Source organism: Trifolium pratense, linkage group LG2 (genome assembly GCF_020283565.1).
Source record: "Trifolium pratense cultivar HEN17-A07 linkage group LG2, ARS_RC_1.1, whole genome shotgun sequence".
Classification (NCBI taxonomy): Eukaryota; Viridiplantae; Streptophyta; class Magnoliopsida; order Fabales; family Fabaceae; genus Trifolium; species Trifolium pratense.
Window position 1 is genome coordinate 73,914,991 of NC_060060.1, and position 23,459 is coordinate 73,938,449.

General features: G+C 34.1%; 5 protein-coding genes across 12 annotated transcripts; 2 read left to right on the top strand and 3 right to left on the bottom strand.

Annotated features, from left to right (window-relative positions):
- Positions 1-555: 555 nt before the first annotated feature.
- On the bottom strand, positions 556-2,618 carry LOC123908513. 2 transcript variants are annotated; one of them, XM_045959169.1, is made up of 5 exons: positions 2,410-2,618; positions 2,176-2,305; positions 1,739-1,805; positions 1,308-1,425; positions 556-1,253 (listed from the first exon to the last, which is right to left on the bottom strand). In XM_045959169.1, exons 1-5 carry the CDS (start codon positions 2,469-2,471, stop codon positions 1,022-1,024), a joined length of 609 nt encoding a protein of 202 aa, XP_045815125.1. In that variant the 5' UTR covers positions 2,472-2,618; the 3' UTR covers positions 556-1,021. The 2 variants fall into 2 exon arrangements, with proteins under 2 accessions (XP_045815125.1, XP_045815124.1); XM_045959168.1 differs by having other exon boundaries at positions 556-1,425; positions 2,410-2,615.
- Positions 2,619-3,515: 897 nt separating this feature from the next.
- On the bottom strand, positions 3,516-8,415 carry LOC123908158 (DNA polymerase kappa). Of its 4 annotated transcripts, none has more exons than XM_045958702.1 (14): positions 8,283-8,415; positions 7,979-8,151; positions 7,655-7,828; positions 7,428-7,551; positions 7,261-7,361; positions 7,089-7,175; positions 6,303-6,398; positions 6,024-6,144; positions 5,594-5,722; positions 5,239-5,330; positions 4,912-5,023; positions 4,483-4,763; positions 4,017-4,333; positions 3,516-3,905 (listed from the first exon to the last, which is right to left on the bottom strand). In XM_045958702.1, exons 1-14 carry the CDS (start codon positions 8,347-8,349, stop codon positions 3,779-3,781), a joined length of 2,001 nt encoding a protein of 666 aa, XP_045814658.1. In that variant the 5' UTR covers positions 8,350-8,415; the 3' UTR covers positions 3,516-3,778. The 4 variants fall into 4 exon arrangements, with proteins under 4 accessions (XP_045814658.1, XP_045814659.1, XP_045814656.1 ...); XM_045958703.1 differs by having other exon boundaries at positions 3,516-3,909; XM_045958700.1 differs by having other exon boundaries at positions 7,261-7,551.
- A 149-nt stretch (positions 8,416-8,564) lies between these two features.
- LOC123908160 lies at positions 8,565-11,728 on the top strand. 2 transcript variants are annotated; one of them, XM_045958705.1, is made up of 2 exons: positions 8,565-8,692; positions 9,118-11,728. In XM_045958705.1, exon 2 carries the CDS (start codon positions 9,143-9,145, stop codon positions 10,361-10,363), a length of 1,221 nt encoding a protein of 406 aa, XP_045814661.1. In that variant the 5' UTR covers positions 8,565-8,692; positions 9,118-9,142; the 3' UTR covers positions 10,364-11,728. The 2 variants fall into 2 exon arrangements, with proteins under 2 accessions (XP_045814661.1, XP_045814660.1); XM_045958704.1 differs by having other exon boundaries at positions 8,583-8,692; positions 9,097-11,728.
- Positions 10,780-11,693, top strand: LOC123905427. Its single transcript, XM_045955022.1, has 2 exons — positions 10,780-11,104; positions 11,209-11,693. Exons 1-2 carry the CDS (start codon positions 10,780-10,782, stop codon positions 11,691-11,693), a joined length of 810 nt encoding a protein of 269 aa, XP_045810978.1.
- A 3,851-nt stretch (positions 11,729-15,579) lies between the features above and the next one.
- Positions 15,580-22,759, bottom strand: LOC123908125 (cingulin). Of its 3 annotated transcripts, none has more exons than XM_045958663.1 (18): positions 22,533-22,759; positions 22,367-22,425; positions 22,184-22,277; positions 21,977-22,085; positions 21,844-21,882; positions 21,562-21,645; positions 21,379-21,440; positions 20,675-20,777; positions 20,061-20,201; positions 19,756-19,824; positions 19,589-19,645; positions 19,247-19,507; positions 18,431-18,514; positions 18,173-18,283; positions 17,719-17,789; positions 16,791-17,003; positions 16,525-16,618; positions 15,580-16,298 (listed from the first exon to the last, which is right to left on the bottom strand). In XM_045958663.1, the coding sequence occupies exons 2-18, from the start codon at positions 22,422-22,424 to the stop codon at positions 16,023-16,025; spliced, it is 1,926 nt and encodes a 641-aa protein (XP_045814619.1). In that variant the 5' UTR covers position 22,425; positions 22,533-22,759; the 3' UTR covers positions 15,580-16,022. The 3 variants fall into 3 exon arrangements, with proteins under 3 accessions (XP_045814619.1, XP_045814621.1, XP_045814620.1); XM_045958665.1 differs by having other exon boundaries at positions 21,977-22,080; positions 22,533-22,727; XM_045958664.1 differs by having other exon boundaries at positions 20,061-20,180; positions 22,533-22,727.
- Between the last annotated feature and the right edge of the window lie 700 nt (positions 22,760-23,459).

Here is a 23,459-nt window from a genome sequence, read left to right on the forward strand (position 1 = left end):
TTACACACTGTACTTGATATCAACTTACACAATCACAGTCATTTCATCAACGCATATATAATGATTAATATTAGTAATTTTGCATTCCTAATTAACTTTTCAGAACTGCAAATGTGGATACTGATTGTAGTTTTACTTACGAGATATGATATTAAGCTGAAGTTGAAGAAACAAAATTATATCCTTCATTACATTTATGTTATAGTTTTAACAAATTTTTCTTGTAACAATCTATGGTATCCCTTTTGCTTTTTTTGTTGTGTATTTTTTTAATTCATGTTAAGTGTGTGGGATAAAAAAGAAAGTGAGAGATAGAGATAAAGATATACTACATATGGTTTCTAAAATTTGATGTTCAAATAACACAAATTTTGGAGTTTTCATACATTTCATTTGAGAAAATTTGGATAGTTTGTGCAATGATATATCCACACAATATATTTAAGTATAAAGTCATTTACATTTTTTTAGTGGTCAAATTAACGGTTGTGCAGTCACTTGGTCAGCACGAAATCCAAATCACATTTGAGTACACTATTTACCAGAAGACAATTCTAATTCCAAAGCCAAAGGGCAATTCTAATTTCAAATCATGTCTGCTGAATCCAGACAGTGTCGGCTAAATGTGGCCGTTTCATTCAACAATATCTCTAGCATGCTGATTATGAAGATAAACTTATAGTAATAACAGATTCAGCATCCCTGGCATATGCACATAAATTATACATGTAAACATGGACAAATCAAATACTCGAGCAACTCATCTCTGGAATCATCCCATAACCGCGTTAATAGGGATGATTTACAGAATAATCTTCAAGAGTATAGAAATATTATACGATGGCAAAAGAGCTTCCAGTTTTGCAATCTGATCATCCTCATTTTGAGGAACGGGATCCTTATTGCCATCTGGATACAAATCATGTTTTCACTTCTCAGTCCGAGAGTCTTACTAGGAAGATAACATTGCCTTCCATTAAATTTATCTCTTCCCTTGGAATTGGCATTGCCACCATTGCCTCTATGCCTTTCTCTTGACGGGAACCCCGCTCCCAGTTTTATCCTTGTAGGGTGCTCTGTCATTTGAAAATTGCATTTCAGGTCTGTCGAAATAGTATTGATCACTGCTTTTTCCCTCCTTCCTTTCTTTACTTTCTGGAGGATGGTCAAACTGGCTTGACTTCACAGTCACTGTTGCAGTTAGATTAACATTTTCTGAATCCACTGGAATCTTCTTCTCCTTGAATGTAGGTCTTTTCCTCGAGGTAGGAGGTTGGTCCACTTTCCTTTCAGAAAAACCACCACATCTGTGGGAAGTATTATCATCCGGTTTAGCTTGTGATTTCTCATCACTCTGCCCTCTTCCTTGACTTATCTCTTCCTTTTCATTATGTTGATTCCTTGCGTCCTTCCACCATCCACGCTCTTGAATAAAAATGAATAAATTAGATTAATTTCTGTAAACAAGTTGTAATGTTAGTCATTTCATGTGGTAGATAAGATATTCCAATTCATTTATAATTGTTCGTTTATTTGTTTAATCATGTTTCTTAATCACATTTTATAACAAAATAACTCAAGCACATAACAAGTTAAAAAAGAATTTAGTTATTACATAAAATGCAAGGGATATTGCAATCGTTTCAATCATCCACAGACAGGATCCCTAGTCATGACCAAAATGATAACAGCAAGCACCGACAAAACATATCCAAAACTGAAAATAATGAAAACTCACCAGCAGGTTTCCTTTGACCAGAGCTCCTCCGACCAACCTGCCCGGCACTACTACCTCGTTCTTCTTGCTGTTATATATATAGCATGCATAATCAGGTCTAAGGTTGTTATATATATAAATACAGAGAAACTTGAAGACATGATGCTGACATGAATCCCATTAAATAACTCACATAAAAATAGTTTCCAAACACGCGATAAAAATCAAGTATATAAAGAGTTTTAAATCTCTAAGTCTAATTGAATTAAGACGTTTTTTTTAAGGGAATACAATACATGTGATGATAAATACTACAACTCACATTTTGTGGCTATAAAAACTAACAACCAATTTTCAATATTTATTATATATGATGTAATGGTAAAGGGTTTGACTGACATGTTATAGAATGAATGAATGAATGATTGGTGAAATTAAGAGAGAAATTGGTACAGTACTTGAGTAGTAGGATCAGGATGAGGATGAGGATGAGGCTGGTGGCCTCCAACATTAGAAGTGGTTGTTGTTATGATGACTCTGCCTCTTTCTTGTGTTCCATCCTTTCTTCTGCATCTCTTGGAGTTGGGACTACAATACAATACAACCAAGTAAGTATTGTTCATCAGCCAATATATTAGAAATTATATAAAGCCCCCAACCAAACAGAAATTAATTAATTAATAAAAGAGAACCTGGGTTGTGGTGGATCAAATCTAGAGCGATGTCGCTTTGAATCAGAATCACGGCCAGACATTGGAATGAATGAATGAATGAATGAATAGAACACAAACAAACAAACAAACAAACACACAAAGTTAAGAATCGAACAGTGTGGTTTATGTTAGTTAGTAGTGCTAACTGGTAAGCTAAGGTAACACTTTCTGTGTTTTTTTTGTTCACAGACATAGTGGTAACTGGTAAGTAAGAAAATATTTATACAAGTAATTTTTTAAACAATTTTTTTCTTTCTCTTCATTTGGACAAAAATAATAAAAACAGAAAAAGAGCACAATGAAAATATAAGAAAGAATTGTCCCGAAAATTGACCCAATTTTTTTTTTTTTTTGACAGAGAAAATTTACCCAATTTAACACCCATAAAAATTGTGAAAAAAACTTTCAAAATGAATAAATTGTTTTTCGAACTCTTTTTTAAGAATTTTTTTATCCCAACAAATATAGTGTTTGTGAATCCATTTAGATGAGTAATCAAACAAATCTTATTTTTTCACCGAGATTGGAAAAATCACATAATTCGTAGTTTTCTCAAAAATTGAAAAAAAAATGTTGAAATGAATAAATTGTATTCCGAGCCCCTTTTTAAAGAATTATCTATCCCAGCACATATAGTATGTCTATCTATGGATCCATTTAAGTGAAAATTCAATGAAATTTTATTTTTTCAAATATATTGAATAATATAAAAATTTGTAGTCTATAACCCACGAATATTTTAAGAAAACTATGGAAATGCATAAAAACATTTTGAGCCCATTTTTTTTTGAAGAAACTTCTATCCCATCACATAGTGTGTTTGTGGTTTCATTTAGGCGAGAAATCAAATAAATTTTATTATTTTACGGAAAAGTTGAAAAATGTCAAAATTCGTAGCCTATAACCCACAAAAATTGTAAAATAACCATTGAAATCAATAAATTGTTTTTCAGTCTTTTTTTTTTTTTTGAAGAATCTTCTATCTCAATAGATATAATGTGTCTGTGAATCCATTCAGGTGAGAATTCAATGAAATTTTATGTTTGCACATATATTGAAAAATCTCAAAATTCGGGGTCTATATATAACCCACGAATATTATCTTATACAAGAATATAATATATACTTATTGAAATATTATACATGTTTTCTTGTGTACAATGAATGTAATGCAGTTTTAAGTTTTAACCTACCCAATCACTTGCTACTAGGTTGATCCTAGTAAGTAGTAACTTAGAAATCGTATCGTATATAATAACATATCACATGAGAAAAGAACATACAAATTATTATACAATAATAACTGCCATATACTGAGTTTATTCTGTACAGAACTGCATACATAACATTACAATAACTTCAAGCTTTGATTACTCTCTAACAAAAAACTGATCAATGGGCGTATACCTGCCCTCCTTATGCGACAACTTTTGCTTCTTGGATTTGCTTTGTCTATTGATTCTGTGCTTCTGATCCTGACTGGAAGAACATAGATTAATACCTTAAACAGAAATGTTAAGTCGCGCTCTATATACTTTGTTGCAATATTAAAAAGCACAACAAATGGCAAGAAGTAAATATTTTACCTTTGAATTGGAGTGGATGCTGGATGAATACTAGATTCTTCCTTTTGAAGCTTTTCAGCAAAATGGAAATCAGAATGCTCTAATCTTTCCTCGACAAAACTTGGAGGAAGTTCTGTTCCACAGAGTGAACATTTATAGTCATCCAACCACAACATTATCGATTCCTGACAAGAAGAATTAAGTTTATCATCCTCCAGGAGATTAAACTCATTATTCACATTTTTGCCCTCGAACTGTCCCTGGAAAGAAGTTGATCCCAGAACCTCTGTAAATCCACTGTGAGTAGAACTTGGGTCATCATTGTCAGAAGTTTGCACCTGGTAAATACAGCAGACAGCATACAAATTAGTGGAGAAACACAGACATGCTCCTCAATCAGCCAAAACAATTATTCATTGCTGAAATTGATGTATATCAATGTGTGTCAGCTACTTAGAAAGATAAGAGTAGAGAAAGGTAGATATACCTTCTCTGCACCATCATTTTTCCAGAGAGTGCAGCTTTGGTAATTTACATCTAATGAATGATTACCATCAAAAGGATCTCTGCCATCAAGCTGATCTGTGTGCCTACCGTCAATGGAAACATCAGTTTCTGTATCACTGACAAAGTCATGATCCGCAACATCTGAAAAAGAACTATTTTTCCTATTGGCGCCTCCTGAAGTAATGAAATTGGTAATAGTCTTCTGTCTAGGATCAGGTGTAGCACCAAACTTTTCTCCATTAAACTGAGATACTCTAAGGCCTAAGAGAGGAAGATAAAAAAAATGTTATGCACTGACTTAGACAAGGAATTCGTGTAAAATTTCTTGTGCACTATATCTATAAGCAGTGAGCACCCGCTTATATTGGCCTTGAGCACCATCTTAAAACAATTTAACAGAAACATATACCCATTAATCTTACTGAAACCGGAAGTTCAGCTTTCAGCAATTTTGATGCATGCTTCAAAATATCCTCACTAGAGTTGATGTAGTTTTGTAAAGTCACGGCTCTATTTCGAACCTGTAGATTGTGCATTTATTAGCCCTTGCAAAAGAAATATAGTATGATGGTAAAATGCAGGGTGACCATAACATATCCCCAAAGGGACTATAACAAATCATAACTTATTATTTTAGTGAAGCTTTATCCACAGAAGTGAGAACCCAAGACAGAGAATTGACCTTATCATAATCAGAAAACTATGAAGAAAAGAAGAGTTGAGACATCACTAATACCTCAAAAGAAGCAGTTTTCAGTTTAAGAGTCAATGTTCGCCCTTGCAGACCCTCTTTTTGCATGTCTGTGGATAGCATTTCAGCAAGCTCCGCTGCAATCACAATCCTTGAGTGGCTCATTTGTTGATGATAAATTTAATATAACTAAACACTTATTTAATTCAGAAACTCAGCGTGTCACCATAGTCACAAGCTAAACTTAGTCAAAGCCATGCATGTGAATCTGAGACAACTGAGTTTCAACTTAAGTAGCTCTAAGTTCAAACTGATGAACTACAATTATGAAAACAATGTTAAAAATTTGAAATCTATCGAAATTCCCTGAAAGATAAACAATAATTGACAAGACATATACCCAATTTTTTATGCAACAGCACTTCGTCCTCAGTGACAGAAAACGTCCTCTCATTGCTGATACTTTTCCGAAATCTTACTTGGGGGGAATCTGTCTTTCCCAAACCTAAACCCACAGAGTAAAAAAAATCTGCAACAAATTGATAAAATGCCACATGTTAATAAAGGATTTTACATGATTAATCTAGAATGGATAATATGATTAGAATTCATAATTATTGTTAGTAAACTTAATATGATGTTAAACTTGCAAATATGCCAAATAATGGTTTTAAAAACTAGAAAGTCAAAGATAAGAATTTTCAAAATAGACATTAGATCAAAAAGATAAAAAAATGTTCAAAAAACGGTATGAACTTTAGTCGAGCTGGCCCTGGCCATGTAAAATGTAAATGTTAATGAAAAAGGAAATACTTAAACAGATAGCTAACCTGCTGTTGACTGAGAAAAAAGAGCACACAGATAGCTACTCTTATCCAGCATCTGCTCACATGTGTTTATTCCAAAAACTTCCTTCAAAATTTGTTCAGTGACCTTACCAATGCCCCCAATCTGTCAACACTATCAAACGTTTTTAATCAGAAAAGCACCTCTTTCAAAGACATAAACATAAGAAAGTCACTGTCGCAACTAGGAACAAAACCAATCATTCTGAATTAGAATACCATAATAACTGATATGAAATTAGAATATAACTAACTCAAACATACCTTTCTGATAGGAAGGGAGGATATGAAAGTCATAACAGCCAAGCGGTCATTTGGTAAAACATACTGTCCATTTGGCTTGTTTATGTCTGAGCAAACCTATAGGAGAGTACAATGTCAATTATATAAATTCATAGTATGAAATTTCCCCAGGTGATCAAACAATCACCATAGCATACATCACTACTATTTTGAGTTTATACAGATTAAGAAGCACTCGAAAGAAGTAGTATTGAAGCATGAGACTCGTTCATGATATTAAAAGTAGAAACCACGAACAATGGAAAAAAACAAATGCAAATATATAAACCTATATGTTTTAACACAAAGCTAGCACCCAATCACCCCTTTTAGTATAATCTAATATAAACCTATATGTTTTAGCAAAAAGATATCAAAATTGGACAACTGTTAGTTGAGATATAAAGGTAAAAGTTTTGGCTAAAAAATTAAATAAAAGGCAACTGGCATTATCAGGAGATGTTAAGAGAGAATTGAAGAGATAAGCAAGTAGCACAACTTCAGAACAGAATGAAAACAATTTGCAAAACAGAAAATCATGAAGATATTGCCTTCCTGATTAATGTGCAGGTACAGTATCCTCCCTCAATCTCAATGCATTTCATTTAAAAAGGAAAAAAACAATCCTGTGGCAAGCACAGAAGAAGTAATGCACATGGTCATGGACTTAATGTTACAAGAATGGCAATATGCTTTAAAACTAGATTCCACTACAATTGGTTTATAATTTTGCTATGGGAAATATGTTAGGCAAATATCATACAGAACCTTAGCAAGTAAGCGATTTGGTGCCACTCCAGCACTACATGTGAGACCGGTCTCTTCATAAACACTGGCTCTGATTTCTTGAGCAATCTACAAATTCCAAGTTTAGAAAAAAAGAAGAGGTTTAATACATTTGAAGGTCTTCCGTTGCAATTTTAATCTGACACCAACTTACTTCTTCACTTTTGACATTCCTTTCTCTGCAAACTTCAGTTATATCAAGGTATGCTTCATCCAGGCTACCAGCAATGAAATTGGGATCATACCTCTGAAAAACTAACAGACAAGTGCATATTAAGCTACCATCCGTAATTAAAGGAAAAGCCACAATACAAAGAATACCTTTTCTGGTCAAATCACTGTAATGATTATACTTGTTGAAATCTACTGGGACAAAGATTAACTCTGGACATAGCTTCCGTGCAATGAACCCAGGCATGGCAGAACGAACCCCAAATTTCCTGGCCTATATAAAAACGAAAAGAGGATCATAAATTCCATGGTACAATAGAATCCGAGCAGATTAATTCTTCAATTTCCTGGCCTTATAACATATTGACATACTAAACCTCATAATTGGCGGTAGATATCATAGACATGCTACCGACAGCCATTGGCTTTCCCTTTAAGGTAGGATTACTTAAAGTCTCAACTGCTGCATAGAAAGCATCCATATCTACATGTAACCAAATCCTTGAAAGGTCACGCGACGCTTCCAGCTCAAGAATCCTTCTATCAGCAACCTAGCATTGGAAAAAACTAATACAGTAAATTAACCAAAAACATTTTAAAAACCATAAAGTAGAAAATAACTGAAAACAACCAAGTTAAGGATATTCATATATATATATATATATATATATATATATATATATATATATATATATATATACCTTCTGGTAATGGGATAAATCAGCTTGGGTAAGGTTTGCAAATTGAAGTCTCATGTTGTCGATTTTGTGTTTGATGAAAGCCTCTTTGCGTTCCTCATTCTGAAAATATTTGGATCCTTTACTCATTTCGTAAACTACCCTTTGCACTTTATCCTTGTCAACCCCCTCCATTCCTATCCATTATAACACAAAGTATCAAATATGATATCCCTCCCACTGGACAATTATTCTTACGAAACAGAAAGAATAGCATAGATTTTTCAAAGAATAATAAAAAACACAAAGAAAGAAAAAAGAAGAAAACCTGCTTTGGCGGTTGTGTAGACAGTGTTGTAAGACTGCCATGGATGATCTTCTTCGCTTCCCTCCATCGTCCTCTTCTTCTTCTTCTTCTTCTTCTCCGATATGCCGCGCAACACCAACTTTATGGACTCTTCCTCTCTCTCTCTCTCTCTCTCTCTCTCTCCTCGTTAAGCCCAACAACTTATATTACAATCATATTTTATTTTTCGCGCCCCCTGTATTTTCTATTTTACCCCCTCACATTTGAAGGTGTAAAAACCTAAAATTTGGAAAAATACTCTTCACAACTTAGTTAGCATGGGAACGAACGGTGGTGTTCGTAAGTTAAAATTGCGAACTTGACGGTGGTAAAATATTTGAACCCTCTTCTAAAACACTGGAAGGAAATTGTGCCAAGGTTCTATTTACCAGGTATTCAGAGATTGATTTCTCAATCAAAATTTTATCTTTTTTTTATTATGGCTTCTTTTCTATTTAAAAAAATATATTTTTTATTTTATTTAACTTTTTGGGTTGTTCCAAATTCAAATCCAACTGTTCTGTTGATGATGCTTCTTCTGCTTTAGCCTTCTTTGAAACTATTCTGTCTCTCTCTCTCTCTCTCTCTCTCTCTCTCTCTCTCTCTCTCTCATATGTTGTTGTTTTCTGCACCGTACTCTTACTCTTTAATTTAGTGTGACTGATAGTTAATTAGATATGAAATGAATTTGAAATTATCCATTTGGTTCCTAACTGCAATTATTTGTTTGAATTGAACCTTATGAATTATGATGATGATGATGATGATGATGATGATGATGATGATGACATTTCAGCTCTATAATATATGCCTGCAGTGATTGATTGAAGCAAGACAATATAATGGATAGAGTAATTATGAGGCAGAAGAGATTTAAATCTATAAACAACTGCTATCACTCTGATGATGATCATGCAATGAATATTCGGCAATGCTCAAATAGTAATAAGAGTTTTATTCTGTTCTCAGAGCTCTCTCAAGACTTGATGCTTGATATCCTTACTTTGCTTCCTCTTAAGTGTCTGCTTAACTCTGCAAGGTATGTCTCCAAATTTTGGGCTGCTGCTATTTCAGCCTACCTACCTCTTAAACCACCTGGTTTTTACATTTTTAAGTACAACTCAACAACAAATTCTTATTTCTTAAATATTCAAGATCATGTCAATGGAAAACCTGAAAGGATTGCTTTGGGAATACCTTCCAGAATGGGACATGTAATGGCTACTTGTCATGGGTTATTATTGCTTTCTACTTTGGCTACACTAACTTTTGTAGTAAACCCCATCCTTAAGTGCTGCTTTAGAATTCCAACTCTACCCACTAATTCAAGACGGCTCATTTGTGTTCGATCTACTATTGCACGCGTTCCTCGCACTGCCAAATTCAAGTTGTTTGTAACAGATGTCCTAAATGTTTCGGGGGTCAACTGGTATGTTTTCTACGTCCTAACAATTGGAGTTGATAACACATGGAAAGAGATAGCTAGAAAAGAAGCTATCCTTGAGTGTGTTTTTTTTTGGGAACCAGTTTATAATGGAGAAAATGATGTTTATTGGATAACAAGGGATGGAGTGACTGTGATGGATGTTGACAGGGAAATTATTATAAGAGAGTATCCACTACCACCTCCACGAGTGGATGTTGCACCTTTTGGGGTTTTTTTATGGATGGGAGACCGTCTTTCTTGCATTGTTTTGGTTAAAGGTATTATTAGTAGAACATATCATATCTATGCTTTGGATTTGGATTTAGGAAAATGGACTCTTTATCATGAGATGGGACCTTTTGATTATGGAGCTACATGCGGCCACGAACTGGATTTTGATATTAATATTACAATCATGGGTTTGATGTTTCGTTTCTGGATCAACGACCAAATTTTCTTTATAGCACTTACCGACCCACCAGAAAACCGAAAATCATTTGTAGGCGTTACAAATATAATTTTTTGTTACAATGTCAAGACTAGACAACTGACAAAGCCTGATGACATTGTAGTGGACGTTTTTCAGGCATTGCTTCATACCAACACTCTAGTTTCGTTGCCAAGTACTCCAACATAGCTAGGTTTCCTGGTATAAAATATGTGCTATGCAGTAGTATTTATATTAGTCTTGGTTGGCTAAACCAGAAAAACAAGTATTTATGTTTCTATTTAATTATCATGTACGTTGACTATGGCCAACCCAAAGTTGAGGTTTTAAGAGGTTGTTTTAATTTATTTATCATCAAACTTATTGAAAACAATCGATGCATGCTTTGCCTGGTTTTTAAATCTCAGTTATTTACTTCATAGCAATGTTTAAAAGGCTGGATCAGAGATTAAACCACCGAGAGAGAATTTTTTTGTTCCTACACCAACAATTATCCTTTACTTTTTTTGTTAGAATAATTTTACTCTTTATTATTTGAGTTTAACATTAATGTGTGGAGGCAGCCTTGGCTTAGAAACATAGAGAACTCTTTTGTTACTACTGTGATGACAGCCAATAATGCAGACATGAAGGTAGCTGATCTTATAGACAATGTTACTGGCAGCTGGAACAATGATTTAATTCAACAAATTTTCTGCCCAAGGGATGTGCTGGAAATTACCAAGATTCCTCTCAAATTGATGCAAAATGATGACGTACCGATATGGAAGTGTTGTCACAATGGCAATTACTCTGTCCGGTCTGCATATTACCATCTTGTGGAAGTGGTGATTGACAATAACCATCTCAAAGTAGAAGGAAATTGGAACAAGCTTTGGAAATTAATGGTTCCAAACAAAGTTAAAATCTTTCTTTGGAGGGTCCTTCGAGGTTGTCTTCCGGTTCGTACCAGATTGCTCAGCAAAGGAGTGCAATGTGAGCCTAAAGTCCATGTTGTGGTGACTATGATGAGAATGAATGGCACTGTTTTATAGGTTGTATGGCATCACAAGAAGTGTGGCAGGAAACTGACTGTTGGCAAGCAATGACTAAGCACAACACTCATGCTATAAGTTTTGTGTCTATGATGTTCAATATGATAGATGAACTTGATAATAATAGCATGTCAACAGTGGCTATGGTTTTATGGTCCTTGTGGTGGCGACGAAATCAAAAATGCTGGAACGAATTTGCAGGATTGGAAGCAAGCACGGTGCCCTGTTATGCTCGCACACGAACAGAAACAACACCAGACCTGTTATCATGGAGTAAACCACCGAGAGGATCACTCAAATGCAATATCGACGCTGCGTGCTACACTAAACGGAATATCTATTGCGTTGGAGCATGTATTCGTGATGAAAATGGAAGATTTGTGAAAGCTTTCGCGAAATGTTTTGAAGGAAAACCAGAAATATATGAAGCTGAAGCTAAAGCTATTGGTCTATTAGAATGCTTGACATGGTTGAACAGTATGTAGACAAGCCTTATTCAAATAGAAACAGATTGCTTGCATGTTGTGCATTGCCTTAATAAAAAGAGCATATAATACTGAATTTGGCAGTATTCTTAAGCTTTGTAGTTACTTTTGTTGAAAGAAAACTGTAACGTCAGTTATGTGAAGAGACAAGTTAATCGAGTAGCTCATGACCTAGCTCAAGCGGCTCGTTTTAATGCTAGTCACCAAATTTTTTATTATTGTCCACCTTATATTGAAGTTACAATTATGAATGAAATGCACTAAGTTTGTTTATGTCAAAATAAATAAATAAATAAATAAATAAATAAATTTGACCTATAGTGACATACAAACCTGTCACTAAAAGTAGAAAATTTGTAAATAGATCTTGTTTCCGCCTCTAATGGAACACTTTTTCAAAGTAATCCGGTTCATTATTTCTTACCGAAACACCTTTAAAATTTCCGGTATACTTATGTAAATACAAGAAATTTGACTTATTGTGACAGACAAAACTGTCACTAAAAATAAAAAATCTGTAAATAGATCTCGTAAAATTCGGAAAAAAATAAATACTATTCACAACTTATCATGGGAACAGTGTTCGTAAGCTAAATTGAGAACCTGGCGGTGGTAAAATATTTGAACCCTCTTCATAGTCAAGTGGTCTTTGATGATGATGATTGAAAGTGTAATGAACAAGGTAATTTTTGGGGCCATTAAAATTGGAAAAGTTGCGACTAATCGAAACATCTGCAACACAAATGGAGTTTTCCCTAGCCCTCACAGTGGCAATTGTGGATTCATTTTTCTCGTCATTGTTTTTGTTAATTTTGATTTAATTTTTCTGTCTAATATTTTATGGTTGAGTATTTTAAGTTAAAACAAATATATCTCATTGTAATTTTACTTTTAGTTGTAATTAATAAAAATATTTCTATTCAATTTCTTTATCTTTCCAGTTATTTTGTTAATTTTCTCTGCATGCCATAACAGAACCGTTCACAAGTTAACATGTGAACTATGTGTTAGAAATCATGGAATCGAAGGGATAAAGATCATAGATGTCGGCAAGATAGAGTGCATAAGAGTATTCATGAGGAAGATACTCATAGAAATTCATATTGAATGAATATAGATTGATAAAAGAATGATTAAAATGTACAATGAAGTAGTTTATTTATAGGACTATTTGGAGTAACTAACTCCCTAACTAACTTTCTAACCACCTAACCAACTTAGTAACACATCAACTAACTCTAGTTGATTAACTAATTATCTATATTCTTAACAGCCTCCCTCAAACTCAACATTGGGAAATTTACCAATTTGAGTTTGAATTACAAAGCTAAAACCAAACAAAGAAACAAAACATTGAATTTTTGGCTTGTAATGCATTCCTTCAAACCGTAGACTCCAAGCAAGCAACATAAAATCTGCACAACTATCTTCATATCACCTTCCATATTCTGAACCTCCAAAAGTTTAACAGCAACCATGATGAGAAGGTCCAAAGGGAGAATTGGAAACAAGCAAATCCAAGACATTCACTAGCACAACAAGATTGTAGTAAACAAAATTGCTAGAACCCTCATGCTTAACTATCATTGATAGAGGCTAGAAGTAATCCAACAGTGCTCAAGCACACTAAATTTGAAAGAAATCTGAAACAACTTATGCCACTGCAGCAACCAAAATTTACAAGTTCTCAAACCATTGCTATGCTACCAGCCCAACTCTGATTTTGGTTGTAAGGAATCTTCATGGTCCTATATGGCCATATCCTTTGCCAATGATGTCAGATCAATGTATATAACCATAAGCTCCAAACAATAAGAAAATTTTACTTCCACTGTGTAATAAGAAACTGGTTTTGGCCAGCAAATCCAGGAATAAGGAGTGATGCTTCACTTTTATAGCATACACATGCTTCTTCATATGTAGCACAAAAAATATATCTAGCATCATGTGGTATCAATCAAATCTCAAGTGGGAAATCAACTCATATCCATTGCAAAAGAACTTGCAGTAAGTAAATCAACTCAACTCCATTATATCAATTGCAGAAATCAATACTGAATTCATTGGAATTACACATCTTTGAGATCAAAATTCAGAGAACATGACCAACTAGATATGTAATAGCCTCCCTCAAACTCATAGTAAGAGAATTCTTAGTATGAGTTTGGAAAACAAAGTCCAAACATAGATGAGCAGACTCACATGAAATCAGAAAAGCATTTTGTTAAACAAGACCTCAAACCATGAGTTCCAAAACATGACAGTAAGAAATTTTATCAAATCCCTAGTCTATCCAAAGAAGACAACAATTCACTACTAGATACTCTCCACACTTTGTAACCAAGTTTTCATCATAACCAAAAATATCTTCCAAACCATGTCATTACACTGATAAAACTTTCAATATGCCATAGTGCATTATATCAAGTATCGACTACTGGCAGAACAATATCAGTAGTTCAACAAAACAGAGATTAATTGATTGCCACCAGGATCAAAAACAAAGTGCGATGAATTGAGAGAATGATGGTGGAGTGAAAAGATCAGCGCAAGGAAAAGGAGATAAAACGTCGTTGCAAACACAGTCGACGTAAACAGAGAGGATCGAAACAAGTTTGTTCCGCCGGGATCAAAAACTATGATGCATAGGTCACGATGATAAGAAAAGAAAGTGATGATCTTTGACAAACGTAATGGCAAATCAGAAAGCAACTCACCTTTCTTGCTGGTCTGATCGCGATCTTGCGAGAATCGGACGTTGCCGCCGTGTTGACGCTTGAACTTGATCGGAGAAGAGAACACTTGAACACTTGATTGATTCTGCGATTTCTGGCTGACTGCAGAAAGTACAAACTCAGTTTCAAAATCCTTCGAATGCTTGTCTTCTTTTGAAGCAGTGATCATGAAACTGACATTGCTGCAACAAGAATCACCAAGAAAACAAGGTATCTCCCCAATCTTGATGGAGAATCCATCAGAATCTGGTGTAATAGAAGGAATAGAAACGGGAATGATTGGACTTGCGAAGCTGCCAAAAAGGATTGAATCTTGCGAAGTTGAAAATTCCAGATCTTGAGTAGAAGTGCTGAGAATTGCAACATCATCGGATTCATCTTTTTCACAACTTTCAGAATCGTCAGCGGAAGCGCAATCTTCATCTTCATCCCTTGGGTATCGCTCTGATACCATATTAGAATTTGAAAGGCATATACTCAACCACAAAAGCTAGCTTGAGAGTTGAGGTTTGCACTACACTTATAAAGGCTATCTATGCCATATCTCTAGCCAATGTGGGACTTCTAACACACCCCCTCACGTCCAGAACTGAACAAGCTGGAACGCGGGATCAACAACAACGGGTGGCCCAAATATGGGAGGTCTCCACAACAAACAACAAATGGATCTAGGATAGGCTCTGATACCATGTTAGAAATCATGGAATCGAAGGGATAAAGATCATAGATGTCGGCAAGATAGAGTGCATAAGAGTATTCATGAGGAAGATACTCATAGAAATTCATATTGAATGAATATAGATTGATAAAAGAATGATTAAAATGTACAATGGAGTAGTTTATTTATAGGACTATTTGGAGTAACTAACTCCCTAACTAACTTTCTAACCACCTAACCAACTTAGTAACACATCAACTAACTCTAGTTGATTAACTAATTATCTATATTCTTAACACTATGTGTAAAGGGTTTGCTTTTATGTAGCAAATGTGTATTATGTAAAACACTTTTATCTGAGGGGCGTGACAAATTCAATTGTTGAAGGATGCAAAAATAATTTTGTCGTTCGCTAATTAAGATGTGAAATCTGTTTGCAAGCTAAGATGCAATCAAAGATTATTTTGGTAATTTTGCAAGGCACGTGAGAATGTATGAGGGGCACGACAATAAATTCTCTATCATAACATTTTCTAATGCTGATTGTTTATTTGTCTTTTTTGTTTACAATGGAGCTGAAGATTGAACCTAATACCTCATGCTTACTACCTTAATCCCTCACCACTAAAACTAAAGAATATCATAGTTGTGTGTTGCGGTATTTAACTCATGCGTCGAGGGTTATCAATTTACAAGACCACACACATAAAAATATGATCGTATGGCGCAATTTCATTTTCTCTCCTAGACAAATTCAATAAAGCTATCTCACCCTCCCTTTGAATTTGACATCATCACCCTGCCTGATTACTGCCAGGCTTAAAAGAAAATCCATAAATACAAACCATCAAATAAATCATTAAAGGGAATATCGCACCAGTAACCACAATAAGGAACAACTCTTCATAGAACTTCTAAACCAGGAACCATAGTGGTTTACATGTCCCTCAACAACTGAGCAGCAAAAATCAAAAGCTCTACCATTTCGAGCCCAGCAGCAGAAATGGTGTCTATCTTCTCTTCGTCGCGTTCCTGATGGACTGTGTCTACGCCCTCACGATCTCCAATGTAACCAACTTCTGTCTCAATTGACCAACTGATTGGTAAGGAGCTGCCAAGAGCAGTTCTTAAAAGTTTTGCCTCATTGATAACACCATTAAGGACTTCTAAAACACTGGAAACTGTACCTTCAGAAGTCACAGACTCCTTGACCTAAAACCATATCAAGCATAAAATCATGTAATTTTTTTTTCAAGTTTCAAAATTTAAAAGATGATATGATTCCATGTTATTTCCAATGTTCCATGCAAGAAGCTGATTTTGAACAATTTTTTTTGTAACTCCAAAAACATGGAATCCTACCATCAGGAGGCCTCCCACTTTCCCCAACTCTTTAAAATACAAAAAATTGTAATTTTGGAACAAAATAGTATGATACCTTCCAAAGTGAAAGGCGAAGTCTATGAATTGATGAAGTTAAATGCTCCATGCTGTCCATGCTTTCTTTAAGAGTTGCATTTTCAATCTTCATTCTGATAAATGATAAGAAAACTATATAAACAAACAGAAGGCTGAAAAGAAACATGGTTTGTCAAAGAGGTATCCTCAAACAGGTCAAATAGATCTGGCATAGCTTAAACTATCCAGCCAAAGTCATCCATTGATATAATAAAAGCAGAGCAGACTCCAAAAATTAACACATGCCTCGCAAAATCCACACTGCTGGATCTCTGGTTGTAGAAATTCCCTTCATTATTTATATTGCTGTCAACTTCTTTTCCACTAACATCCACCGGGCCTATCCACCGTTTCAAATATGATTTCTTCAGCAAGTTTTTTAAAGTTCCGTCTCTTTCACGAATAACAAGCTTTCTTTCTCCAGTGTCAACTCCTTGTTTAGTCTCATGGTCTAATTTTCTGCACATGCATTAAGAGATGAAATATTTTATTTTTCAATGGTGTTTGAAAGCAGTGAAAGTTAATTAGAAAAATGAAATGAAGCTAACTTTTGATCAATAATCAAGCATCCAAACATAAGATTACAGGAAGAAAAAATGTATATTCTCACTTACTGCATAAAGGTATCATGTTACTTTGTTTAACAAGCAATACACTAATTTAAAAAAGAAATGCCGACATAGTGCCTGAAGGGAAAAGTGGTGGTGTTGGCAATTAGACATGCTTAAGATTTTATACAACAATAAATAAATAAAAACTTTGAGCTTCGCACTTTCAGGATACAGGTACTTTTGTGTTATTTTTTAACCAAACTAGAACACTTTTCCCACACCGTAGAGTTCAGTTCTTCTTGTGTGGATTATGTAGTCACTAATCGGTGCCTAACTTGGAGGAAAGAGTGCAATTAACCGCCAACGTGTCAAATCTTTATGGTACGAATAATTTATGCGATAATATTACCACTAGCTAGGTCATTGCCTGTAAGCAATTTTATCTTTTAAAACTACACAAAGAATGTTAGTATAAAATTTTACCTTTTTCTATGGATATATTTATCGATAAGAATAGATTTAGATGCTTAGCAACAATTAGCTACAAAATCACAGAACATAGTAAAAATATCTAGTATACAAAAATATTGAATTTGTAACCATCTTTAGAAAAGTAATCATACTCCAAAAGTAATTGATGTTCCTGCTTTAATTGTGCCAATTCCATTAGAGCTTTCACCTTTTCATTAGTAACCTGTAGTAAAACACAACTCTCAGATTAAAATACTATTTCCGAGCATTGGATAATATCAAAACCCTTGTACATGTGGCTTTAAAATATAGTTCCCCTAATCCACAAATCAGAGGCACATAAAACTGCTTTGGATATTTTGAAGAGGACTCTTAGTAAAGCTTCATTTTCTGAAGGATACGAATACAAAAATTGCAAATGAAAATAAAAGAACAAAATAACCACAAACTTAGATATTGCAAACATACAACTAATTTTCGTCTCGGACCTGTATAGTATAGTATACATAACGCGACCATAAGCAACTTTCTAAACTCTAACCATCACAAAGCTACTAGCATCTAAATGTTCCAGGTGTCTGAAGCAAAGATATGACAGACAATTACCTGTAACAAGTTCCTTTGAAGTTCTTCAGTCTTTGTTTGAAGGGCTGAATTCACATTTCTCTCCAATAGATGTCTTTCTTCTTGCTGCGATAACAGCATTAATGCATCAACCTGAAACATAATGCACGGTAGGAAACAAGAAAGCTAGATTGTCATAAATCAGATGCAAAATATATTTTGATCAGTAAAAAACCTAAGAGGAAAAGCGAAAACTAAATACATGGACACATTAAAATAATGTGCCTGATGGTTAACTACCTTTTCTTGCAATGCCATTGCTAAAGCATCAGATGAATCACCTTGTCCATCAGCTTTTACTGCTAGTGAGCCAAGACAAGTACCCTGTAAGGAGTAACAGAAAAACTTAATGACTTCCAAGCATTGTATCTAGCAAACAGATTATCAGTGAAATAAAGCCGACTCATCTAGACCAAGTTGGGACATTTAATTGCAGCTAAGAGTTATCACAACACTTTCTATTAAGAATAATTAATGCCATTGTTATGCCAACAAGATTAACTTATCTAAAATTTTTATAAAAAAAAAAAAAAAAAAAAAAAAAAAGATAAGTCCTCTTAAACTAGTCAAATGTATTGATCAATAGTGTGAACACGACTACAAAGTTTTTTTTTTATATCATAGGGAAAACTCGTTGCATTCTTCATCATCCGGCTGGACGAATTTCACTTGAAGATAGGTGATTGGGCTGGCTCCAGGTCAAAGTAGCAGGCTCAATCCAGGCTGAAAACAATTAGGATGGCCCAAGAAAAAACACATTTTCCTGTGATGTTCTTTTAGTTCCTTTTTTCCTATACTTCTCTTCTTTTCAATTTCTATGTATTTATTCATAACTCAATAATATTTTCAATTCTCAATTGTGTACATCTTCAAGATAAGCAAGTTATTGTAATTTTGAATAATATTAAAATATATCATATTCTTCTACTACACTACGCACTATTAATTATAGATCCATAAGCCACCAATCACTATAACATAAGTGTCCTATTTGCTATTAACAACATGAGATGTTCCATTGAGAAAGAAATGCAGTACTAGTGAGCAGTTTCAAACCTTGGACTGTGAAACAGTTTTATCTTGCAGGCTTATGTGTGCATCCCCACATTCATTCTCTTCTACTTCTGTGTCTCTTTGAGAGACCAAAGTTGGCTCAATATCCTGATCGAACCTCCTGACTCTTTCATCAATCACATTGATTATGGATTTAATAGTGGAATCCCCATCACTAAGTAAATTCATAATACAATCCCTATACTGAAAATGATGATGTTTTAAATCTGCTATGCCGTTCTCAATCACTTTGTTCATATAAATCTGCAAATGAGTCATCAGAAATCAGAATTTGTAAATGGATTAAAGTGACCTTTTACTTTTCAACGTTATATGAACACTCACTTGCTTTTGTTCCATTGAACTGACTCTCTTCTTCAGATGATTTTCAATTTCCAAGCCCTAAAGCATCCAAAATGCAAAAAGAATAACTAATGGTTGAAAAGTAAGGTTAACAAGGTAGCAATGAGATGAGTCAACAGCAGAGGTAAACTACAAGTCTAAAAGCGTACCACCCTAAGTTTACTTTGAAGAAAGTCCACAGAATTGTTTACTTTGTCCAGCTGCTCTTCTAATGCACTCTGTCTGAGAAATTGTTATTCAAAATATGTACATAAAACAGAACAAAGAATCTCAACACAATAATTTCCCAAGTACGTATGGCAGTGATCTGCCATTACAACAGTTAAGATGCCAAATCAAACTTGGCTGTAAAGAAATTTAGCAGGTATTTTACCGGCCACCAAACTGAGTAACCAGAATAAGGAACACCTTGTCTAATTATCACGGAAACAGTATCAGGATTCTGAAATCTTACAATATATTTAGAGGTGGAAGCATCATTGAAACTCCATAACTCCTCAGAGTCATCCAAAAGACTTGTACATTTAACATCCCAACTTGTATCTTCAAATTCTTTCTGGGAACATTGCCTGATCTGAAAGAATTTATCAATAACCTGTAAAATTTTGTGAGCACCATAAAGTGAGAACAAATATCATAAACATGCCTAAATACAAATACTTTTATTAGCATGTAAAGTGTGTCTAGGTGAGCATTTGCATCTTTTAGATTGTCTTGATTTTGTAAACTTTATTTTGGCTAAGTGGGTTTGAAATGAAGTAATTAATATTTGGAAACTTTCAGTTCAAAAACAAAAACAAGTTTTTTCATAATGTTTTAAAAAAGCATTACTGACCAGTAAGAAACAAGTCATATCATGTATACTCAAATCCATGAATAGTTGTAACATATACTTTGTTATCTAATGCATAACGAAGAAATTGATAAGAAATGTGTAGAACAATGCGGCTTTTAGATTATTACTTTCCTGTATCCTAAGAAACTGTTTGATAAGCTCTGAATTGTACAACAAAGGAAATTAAATGGGATAAATAGAGTAGGAGACGGGGGAGAAGGTGAGAACACTACCTTCTTAAATTTTTCATTTTGCTCTATATACATTGCTTGATCACTCTGCATAGCATCATTAAATTCCTTTTGCTTAAGACAATCTGAGGCGAGTTCTTCTACCCTGTGTTGGAGATTGATTGCAAGTGAAATCAAAAGACTTTTCTAAGAAAAACATGTCCACGTGTAATGGAAAGAAAAAAAATGCAACATGGTATAAACATTACTAAAATATGCACATAAGTCACAACCATGTTTAATAAGTTACCATGCAAAAAGGTATCAAATTCTCTAATTGAGTTTGCATGGTCCTTCATATAAAAAAGTGGAGCACAAACACAGCTGTTGATATTTCGGAAATCGATTCTAACAGAAACAAATGTAAAACGGAGTATGGAAACACAGCAAAGCATTGCCAATTGGCCATGTATGATTAATTATGCATTTCAAATGGGATATTATTTGAAAAAAAAGGTCAAACACATCTTCAATTGGCAATAGACAGTTGTTTTAATTATTGGGCCGATCTTCATATTTTTGTCTCATAGTTTCTTTGCACCAAATATAAAAAAGGCAACAAATGTATCATGGCATCAGCGTCTAAATAGATGAAGCAAAAACAAGATTTTTTCTGGTACCTCCCAAGTCATCTACCCTTATCTTACATATTTCTTGGGTATTCAGTTGATAAATATGAACTTATATGATGGAAAGATTGGGAATACCTTTTGAGGAAGCCGTCTATTTGTTGTGACATCGCCTCCTCTTTTTCCTTGGCCTTTTCAGCCTGTTAGTTCATGAAAAATATTTAGACTTCAGAATATCAACCACCATTAAACTAAGAACTAAGAAGTACATAGTATAGTAAGGAAAATATTGTTTTAGTGAAAAGCAACAAGTATCATCACCTCAATTATTGCATGATCTCTTTCAGCAAACGCAGCAGCTACACAGCCCTGGAAAAATTTAACCTGCTTCTCGGCTTCCATATTCTTGACACATGAATTTAAAGAATGTGATTTAATCATGTATAATAATGTCAAAGCACATATCAAGAATATAAACCTCACAAGTAATGATCCAAAAAATGTTAATTCTTTTAACAAACTCTAGCACTTGCACTTAATCAATTTATATGTTGGATTATGAATTGTTCCCATAATAAACAAAACAGAAAGGAGAGAAGATACCTTTGAAACCTCGGCGTTGTGTAAATCTGCCAGTTGACCCTGTATACATACAGTACAATAAGAAAATAAACAAAACAGAAGGAATTATTATTTATTTAAAACAGCAAAAACAAAAAGCTTAATTACTACTGACTTTAATTCTGTAAGCCTCAGAAAGCTCCTCCTGTAGATTTAGAGTATCTCTAGTGCACACAGCCAACTTATTTTTCAGGCTCTCAATCTCCTGCTCCAGTCCAGCTGTCCTAATTGGGCATGAATTAAACACAATCAGTACATTTTTGGTGTGCTTGATACAACAAATACTCAATTGTACATAGATTTCCTGATAGAAAATAGATACCTTTGAAAATGCATTCGGGTAGCGACAGCAAGATAACCAGGACCAGCTTGTTGCATGCATAGTTGTTCGATATCTTTGCGCAATTCATCACGCTCTAAAAATCATATACTCCAAAATTTGAATAATATTCATAAAATACGAGTACTTGAAAGCAAAATTAAAGAAATGTGCATACATACATACCTTGTTCGAGTTGTCGGATACGAGTCAACAATGATTCATCACTAATACCCTCAGCCATTCTGGAAATTAAATTAAATAAAAAATAAATTAGAAATTGGGTTTAAAGCTAAATAATTATTATCATGATTCGCATAGAGAGAGATGTATAATTAAGAAGTGGAGTAACCTGAAGGGTTTGGTTGGTGGAATTGGAAAACCCTAAACCCAAAACAATTGAAAGAATCGATGATGATGATACCGTCGAAGCACAACACAAGCGCTGTATTGTATTGTAACGTCTTCAACAACAAAGGCGAGAGACTACGCCACGATTTGACAACCTGTACTGTACTGTACTGTACTGTTGTTACACATTTTCGCGCAACTTCTTCATTTTTTTATTTATTTTTTGCCAATTTTTTAATACAACAATTTACCATAAAATGATGTTATTATAATTTTTATTTTTTTTACTAAAATTATCATTATTATTTATAGAAAAATAAATTTATATTCTTTTTTTTTACTAAAAAACAATTTATATTTTATTTTACTAATAAACATGTTTATTATTTCACATGTCTTTACTTCAATATATTTTTTTTATCGAGTAGCCTAATGAGTACGTCTGCGCAAATTCAGAAGAATAGAAAATTCAAGGTTCAAACTCCGATCATTTCATTAATAATTATCAATTTAATTACACTTACGGAACATAAATCATTTTTCATTTGAAGGAAGAAAAAGATATTTATGACTCGCCGTAATTTTGTCAAATTCATTGCAATATAAAAATTCACTACTCCACATATTCAGAAATATTTTTCCCACCCAAAGCAAAGCTTCATACTAACCAAATTTTTATACATCTTGGCTCAATACTCCATCTTGCCTTTCTTAGTTTGGTTTATGTTAATAATTGGAAAAACTACTATTTAATTCTGGATGTATAACTCGTTGTGATAGTCCTTTTAACCGGACAACCACCATTATTTGTTGGGAGCCTTTTAAAGGTATATATAGCATTAGTCCATACATTGAAAGTCGGTTGCAAGAAACAAGCACAAACTCCTACCATGCCAAGACCAAGACAGACTAATGCAATTTTTTAACT